Raw genomic sequence first — 7,918 nt, 5'->3', positions numbered from 1 at the left:
ATGAGACCTGCATATATATTCCTTCATACAAGCATCCTTTCAGGCCTAAAAGAAGGGATTAAAATTTTTTGCACCCCTTTATAATATCGGTCCTGAACAATCGTAGGAAATATAGTGATTTTAGACATTTTTAACGTGCAGCTAATGACTCTTTAAGATAGAAGAGATTCTATTCAATCCTTTTGGATTGGCGGATAAATTGGTTTATTTTTTCTCGTGATATTCTCTCCATTCCAAAATAAATGTTATTTTGAATTGTGTGCAGTAAGTTGTTTTAATATTTAACTACAAATTACTTTTTATGTATTGAGTTTGGATACTTGAAAATAACATAAGCAGATTTATCTCGAAAAATACTTTTATAATATTATACTTTTGCTATATTTCATCAATATATTAAACAAAAATAATAGTAAAAGTTGTATTTTGAATACCGTGTCGATATTCAAAATAATACTTCCTTTGTTCAAAAATAGTAGACGTATTTCTTTTAAGCTCGGTCTTCAAAGTTAGATTTTAACTAAGATTTTCTTACAACATATATCATTTATAGCTGCAAAAAATATATAATATAAAATTATTTTGAAATGTGAATCTAGTTATATAGTTTTTATACATTAGACATTCCTATAATTTGATTAAATATTAATCAAAATACATAAATTTGATTTTTCTGAAATAAAATATGTCTATTATTTTTAAACAAAGGAAATACTTATTTTAAACTGAAGGGAATATAAAAAAACCATCAGAGTATCGTAACAGAAATTGTCCTCACAGTCACACCCTCTAATAAGACTAAAAACAGAACTAACATTTGGCACTGCTCACTCACACTGCACCCCATCGTGTGAACTCCAACCCCACAAAGAAAAACAGCCGTCTGGCATCTACTTCCTACTTGTTTTATCCAACTTGCCATACTTGCTTAAAAAAAATGCTACAGGTACCTCAAGGCACACACACACAACTAGATTCAGTGTTTCTGCTAGGTTCGACTAAATATCAACGGTAAGAATACACTATTTGATTTCAAAAACTATTAGAATACAATATGTGACAAATCTGCACTTTACAAAGAAATATTTTAGCGCACTATCGCTCAATACAATGCAATGATCGCAAAGTTAAAAAATATCATCTAATCTATATAAGTGTATTTATCATCACACTAAACGCACTCTCCAATTTACACCACTTTGCATGACATTAAACTAATCTTATATCTGATGACGTCGTCGATTTGCATAGATTATACAGTGGCGAAGCTAAACCATACCATGTCTCATTTCGTCAGCCCGTCATCATAGACACAACCAACCGATTACTGATCAGTCGTTCGGCTCAAAATACACGACCATTCGAGGAGTTAGCGGCTAGCTGTTGACTCAGCATAGTGTTTCCATATCTCTCGCACCGCTGCGGCAGGCAGACATTTCGATCGGATTAGCACGTTTTTCCCTGCCACAGCCCCATGCAGGCAGACGCGATGAACCGAGCAATCAGTCAAACCACGGACCTGGATCCTCTGCAGCGAAGAAGTGGATGTATTTTACTGTAGCAGCTGAAACAGTGAAATATTAATAGGTAAACAGTGATTTGCAGTGGCACTGTAATATCTGATCTGATTTGTTGTTTTTTTATCTGACGATTAAGAAGAGATCCTAATACATTTTATTGCAGAGAATACAGATCGTTCAACCACTCATCCACATCTGCAGTTGCACGCCGAACCAAAATCCAAACCCCTCCCTCGTCGGCAGAAGACCCGGGGTGCCCCCATGAAACCCTCCGCCCCCAACGACCTCCCGCCAGCCTCCTCACTCTCTCCCCTGATTCCTCTGCTCCGCTGTGCGTGCCGTTCCTCCCCTGATCGATCAGATCGGCGCCACAGATTAGATTACCAGGATAGGCGCTGGCTGGCTGGCTGGCTCCTTGGAGAAACAAAACAAGCGACCGGCTGTTCATTTGTTTAATCCCTGCTTGCTCACGAATTCAAGAACGGAGAGGTATCTTTCTTCAGCGATTGCTGTCTTTGTGTTCCTCTCTCTTGTCAGCTCCTTGGCTCCCTTTGTTGACTTGTGCGCTCTCTGTTTTCTCTCTTTGAGAACAGCGAGGCTGAGAAATGTGTGCCAAGAGTTAAACAGAGGAACTTGTTCTTTGGTGCGACTGTGAGGGAGTTTGAAAGGGGATAGGAGACGGTAGAGCGGACACGAGAGAGATGGCGGGCGGATTCGCCGGCGGCGAGGTTGGCGCCGGGAGGGCGGAGTTCTACGAGGGGAAGATCACCGGCTACTTCATCCTCGCCTGCATCGTTGGCTCCTTCGGTGGATCCCTCTTCGGCTATGATCTCGGAGTATCCAGTTAGTATTTCTACGAATTACCCTTCCTTTCTTCTGGTTGTTCTACTCTGTTTCTCTGAAGTTTGTTCGTCTCTGAGTTCTTTATGTGGTTTGCGAAATGCTCGTCAATTGATTGGCACTGAACAATTTCTTGTAAAAGATTTTGAAAAAAAATGTTGCAAATTCAGAAGAATATTCTGATCCGAATTTTGTGGACGGCCTCAATCATGGTTAAACCAAAAGATGAAAATATGACCATTATGATGTCTATGCTTCGTATAATCTGTATAAGCCTAGAAGGAAACAAAACTGCCTTGCTACTCTGCTCTCCTATGCAATTATGCCTTGATACTCTGCCTTGCCTAGAAGAAGAAAAAAATATGATTTAAATGAAACAATTGTGATGGCCTACAAGTTCAGTCGGGCAGAAAAGTTGCATATGTATCGAAGAACAACGAAGAGAGTGATCAAATTTCTGAGCTTTATTTCATCGTCCTGACATTGATGTATGTCGATGGTGGTCGTGTCCACTCCAGGCGGTGTGACGTCCATGGATGACTTCCTGATCAAGTTCTTCCCGGACGTGTACGCGCGGAAGCACGCGCACCTGCACGAGACGGACTACTGCAAGTACGACAACCAGATGCTGACGCTCTTCACCTCCTCGCTCTACTTCGCCGGTCTCGTCTCCACCTTCGGCGCCTCCTACGTCACCAAGCGCCGCGGCCGCCGTGCCAGCATAATGGTCGGCGCCGCCAGCTTCTTCCTCGGCGGCGCCATCAACGCTGCTGCCATGAACGTCGCCATGCTCATCGTCGGGCGCGTGCTCCTCGGCGCGGGCATCGGGTTCGGCAACCAGGCCGTCCCGCTCTACCTCTCCGAGATCGCGCCGTACCGCATCCGCGGCGCCGTCAACCAGCTCTTCCAGCTCACCACCTGTCTCGGCATCCTCGTCGCCGACATCATCAACTACTTCACCGACCGGCTGCACCCCTGGGGGTGGCGCCTCTCTCTGGGGCTCGCCATGGGCCCCGCCACCGCCATCTTCGTTGGCGCCCTCTTCCTGCCGGAGACGCCCAACAGCCTCGTCGAGCGCGGGCAGCTCGAGGAGGCCCGTCGCGTGCTGGAGAAGGTGCGCGGCACGCACAAGGTGGACGCCGAGTTCGAGGACCTGAAGGAGGCCAGCGAGGTGGCTCGCGCTGTCAAAGGCACGTTCCGGAACCTGCTCGCCGTGCGCAACCGGCCGCAGCTCATCATCGGCGCGCTCGGCATCCCGGCGTTCCAGCAGCTGTCTGGTATGAACTCCATCCTGTTCTACTCGCCCGTCATCTTCCAGAGCCTCGGCTTCGGATCCTCTGCCGCCCTCTACTCCTCCATCATCACTGGCTCCATGCTCGTCGTCGGCGCTCTCATCTCCATGGTCACCGTCGACCGCCTCGGCCGCCGCTTCCTCTTCATCGAGGCCGGCATCCAGATGATCTCCTCAATGGTCAGTAACCGACATTACCATCAAACATGTTTCTCGAATCTTCATGCCATGGCACTGATCGATGTTCTTGTAATCGACCGATTTAGGTGGTGGTGGCGGTGATCCTGGCGCTCAAGTTCGGGCACGGCGAGGAGCTGACCAAGGGCGTGAGCACGGTGCTGGTGGTGGTCATCTGCCTCTTCGTGGTCGCCTACGGCTGGTCGTGGGGCCCGCTGGGGTGGCTGGTGCCGAGCGAGCTGTTCCCGCTGGAGATGCGGTCGGCGGGCCAGAGCGTGGTGGTGTGCGTCAACCTCTTCTGGACGGCGGCCGTGGCGCAGTGCTTCCTCGCGGCGTTGTGCCACCTCCGGTGGGGCGTGTTCGTGCTCTTCGCCGCGCTCATCGTCGTCATGTCCATCTTCATCATCCTCCTGCTGCCGGAGACCAAGCAGGTGCCCATCGAGGAGATCTGGATGCTCTTCGACAAGCACTGGTACTGGAAGCGCATCGTCCGCAAGGACCCCAAGTACCAGGGAAATCTCCACCAGCAGCAAGAAGTGGCAGCAACAACTGCTGGTAATGCTGGTGTTAAGTCCAGCTCAGATGTTTAGAGCTTGCTATTGTTACCTCTGGGTGTTGCTATTGTTAATAAGTTTTATGGTATTGTTCTTGTGAGGAGACATTACTAGTTAGATGCTGCTGTGATCATGATGCATGAAAGAGGTGGTGTTGATGTTCTTGGGAGTTCAGATTGGTTGGGCAAAGCTTTCCCAAGGTGTAATTGGTGGCGGGTTGATGAATCTTTATGCAAAAAGATCCAAGGCCAAGTATGATGCTGCTCGTTGTTCGGATTCGACATCCAATTTCAGTCTAACGAATATGTTGATAAAAAAAAATTCAGTCTAACGAATATGTTGATCGCTTTGTAAATGCTCACATGCACCACGTAGCAGCCATTTACCTGGCACGTTGTTCTCAAAAACATTTTGGTGTTATGCGCGTGAGCGACGTCTTTGTCTGAAATTAGCAGGTATATTAAGGTTATTGTGTGCGTCTGTTTAATGAACTGTTGCATGATCTCTGTCTGACGTTGTTGCTAGTACATATTATCTGATTATCTGAGGTCTGAACACCATTGTATTAAAGATTTGCAGTCACTTTCATTGGTCAAACGATCGTGCTATAATCAGTTTTCAAATATCAAACATTGACCTTTCCAGGTCAAATGCTCACATGGATGCCTCACTCAGTAGTCATCATGTACTTCAGTCAGTGCAGCTTATCTCTATATATCCAGCCGTTTTCAATTATTCATTGCTTGTCGTGACAGAATTCTAAAATATTGCAGTAACCAATTCTCGCCGTTCAGTCGTAAATATGGAAGGCGTCAACATCACACTTGTTATGCAATTGACGTTTACATGAAGCGAAGATTTTCATTTTTCACAGTATAATTCACCGTCAGTCCCCACTTTAAGGCTCACTTCAGCTGAAGAGGACGATTTCAAAATCATATACAATCTTATTCCACTTTTCTATTTCAACTGAAGTTCTTGCGATCAAACTGGACCATTTATTTCACCAAAATTTACATCTCTCGACAAAAAAATGCTTGGATTACATTTTGATGCGATCTTTACTGTATATAATATCTTTGATGCCTTGCTTTAGCTAGCCACTGGCCTGCCCTGTTTTAACCATGTACTGCAATGTTGTTTCATTAATCCACTCTCATTGCCAAAATATCAAACTATAGCTGCCAAAATATCAAACTATAGCTACCAAAATTTGACCTTTCTGGGTCAGATCTCCTTTTTGTCTATCATTCGGAGTCCTCATCACCTAGTTTTGTCAGTGCTACTTTTCTACACGCAGGTCTTGTCATTACTTTTCAAACTAGCATTCTGGATATCCAACAGAATCCCCTTATTTTGCGACATCTTCCGTCTACGTGTTGGAAACTTCACAAATTTCTCATGAGAGAGACATGAAGACTTCCGTAGCATCAGTGACTACGATTTTCCATTTTTGATATTCTTAGAACTGAGTAAAGATGCTTACACTGGAATGAAAGAATTGACAAGGAAATGGTGGCAACCGCTGCTGCTAATGTTGCTGGTGTCAAGTCCAGTTCACATGTTTAGAGCTGATGAAGATGGTGTCTCAATAAGTTTTACGGTTTCTTCTTCTGAGGAGAAATTACTAGTTAAATGCTGCTGTGATTACAATGCAATGGTTGATTGCTGATGCTTTACATTGTTTATAGCTTTATGTTCTTGGGTATCCAGACTTGTTGGGCTAAGCTTGCCTCAATGTGTAACTGGTGGTGGGTTGACGAATCCTGAAGCAAAAATATGCTAGGCTAAGTATGATGTGGCATTGCTGCTCGTTGTTGGGATTCAATATCAAATATCAGTCTGAAAAATATGTGGAATTGTGGACGACATTGTGAATGTTGACATAGTCCAACTGGTGATCATTTTTTGTTGCACGCATCCCTATTTGGTGCAGAGACCGGGAGTTATTCCTTCATTATTAAAAAAAAATAGTGATCATTTTAAAAGTCATTCCGGTATCATGTGTATCACTACTGTTTATACTTGAAAACAGCAGTAATAATAACGTTGTTTGTGCTTTTACTTAACCGTCTCATGATCTCTTTCTGACGTAGTGTTGATACTCAGTTCAGCTAGAGTTCTTAGTTGCTACTACAAATTATCTGATTGTCTGAAAACAATTATTATAAAGATTTGCAGTCCCTTTCAATGGTCAGACATAATAATTTTCATATATCAGACTTTGACCTTTCCAAGTCATCATGTATTTCAGTCAGTGTTGGTTATCCCTGTAGGTCCAGCAGAATACAACAACTCGTTCCTTGTCCTGATAGAATTCTGAAAATATCACAATCCTGTAACAACCCAAAAATTGCAGCAAAATTTAAAATCAAAAATCAAATCCAAAAAAATTTCAAATCTTTTTCCCCTTCATGGCCTCAATCTGATCCAACACCTTCCCGGCCCACTCTCTCCTTTTTCTTTTCCACCACGACCCAGCTCGCCCCTTCGGCCCACCAGCCCAACAGACTCGTTGTCTCCCTCTCCCTTCTTTTTCCTCTCACTCTGCCGCTTGCGCACACCCGAGCGCTGCAGCTGGACCCCACCGCCTAGTCGTGACACCGCCACCCGCCCAACCTATGCCCTGTACTAACGACGAAGTCGCTGTCTACACCGCTGCCTCGCCGCTCCTCTTCCTCTAGCGGTGCACACGATGACAACATCCGAAAGCTTCGCCGGCGCAAGCGCACGAGTGGGGAAAAAGGCTTCCACCACCTCGGCTGCCATGCCAACTTTTTTGCCCACGCCGCACACATCCAAAGCTGCTACATCACCATGTCCTGTTGCCATTGACAAACCGTCACGTCAAACCATGCGCAGAGCTCCACCATTGGACCCCATCACCAGCACTGTCACCCCTCTGCCCATCTATAAAAGCTAGACGAGCTTCCCTCCGCACCTCACCGCCGCTCACCAAGCTCGCCGAGGCAAGCTTCGCCCTCCACTCCCCACTCACTCACTCACTCTCTCTCTCTCTCTCTCTCTCTCTCTCTCTCTCTCTCTCACCCAACCACCATCAATCCACCGCCCAGAGCTGCCGCTGGCTAATTGGGCCCCGTGGTGAGCTTCACTTGACCACCCTCCACCTCCCTCGCCCTTTTGACTAGCCCCTCCGTCTCTCTCCCAAGCCGCCAACAAGCTGCCATGGCCGCCGGGCTCCATCCCCGTCACTAGCTACCCGTGGTACTTCCTCAGCCAAACCAAGCACTAGACCGACCTCCCCTCTGCGGCTCACTCTCGACGCTAAAAAACCTGACCCAAACCGCCTCTCCATGCTTTTCCCTTATCAGCCACTGGCGGTGAGCTCTCCGGTGAGTCCCCACCGTGGACTCCCTATCGCCGCCGCCAATGCATCACCCTTGTGACCAAAATCACTCCTGCTAACGTGTGCCCCCTCTACGTCGACACCACCTCAGCACCGACCCCACCCCTTTAACATAGTCATCTACCACGTCAGCATAGTCCATGGCCCCCGGTCCACTGTATACCAAAGA

At 46.4% G+C, this 7,918-nt stretch overlaps 1 protein-coding gene across 2 annotated transcripts; it reads left to right on the top strand.

Annotated features, from left to right (window-relative positions):
• The first annotated feature begins 1,723 nt into the window (after positions 1-1,723).
• Positions 1,724-4,634, top strand: LOC133902128 (sugar transport protein 14-like). 2 transcript variants are annotated; one of them, XM_062343719.1, is made up of 4 exons: positions 1,724-2,009; positions 2,109-2,363; positions 2,879-3,831; positions 3,918-4,634. In XM_062343719.1, exons 2-4 carry the CDS (start codon positions 2,222-2,224, stop codon positions 4,416-4,418), a joined length of 1,596 nt encoding a protein of 531 aa, XP_062199703.1. In that variant the 5' UTR covers positions 1,724-2,009; positions 2,109-2,221; the 3' UTR covers positions 4,419-4,634. The 2 variants fall into 2 exon arrangements, with proteins under 2 accessions (XP_062199703.1, XP_062199702.1); XM_062343718.1 differs by having other exon boundaries at positions 1,725-2,009; positions 2,114-2,363.
• The last annotated feature ends 3,284 nt before the right edge of the window (positions 4,635-7,918 follow it).

This window comes from Phragmites australis, chromosome 20 (assembly GCF_958298935.1).
Source record: "Phragmites australis chromosome 20, lpPhrAust1.1, whole genome shotgun sequence".
NCBI lineage: Eukaryota > Viridiplantae > Streptophyta > Magnoliopsida > Poales > Poaceae > Phragmites > Phragmites australis.
The sequence above is the reverse complement of the archived record's forward strand: the minus strand, read 5'-3'. Positions and strand labels throughout refer to the sequence as shown.

Coding starts and splice junctions, on each gene's coding strand:
- LOC133902128 (XM_062343719.1), top strand. CDS start 2,222: ATGGCGGGCGGATTCGCCGGCGGCGAGGTTGGCGCCGGGAGGGCGGAG. Junction 2,364..2,878: donor CTATGATCTCGGAGTATCCA/GTTAGTATTTCT, acceptor TGTCCACTCCAG/GCGGTGTGACGTCCATGGAT. Junction 3,832..3,917: donor TCCAGATGATCTCCTCAATG/GTCAGTAACCGA, acceptor CGACCGATTTAG/GTGGTGGTGGCGGTGATCCT.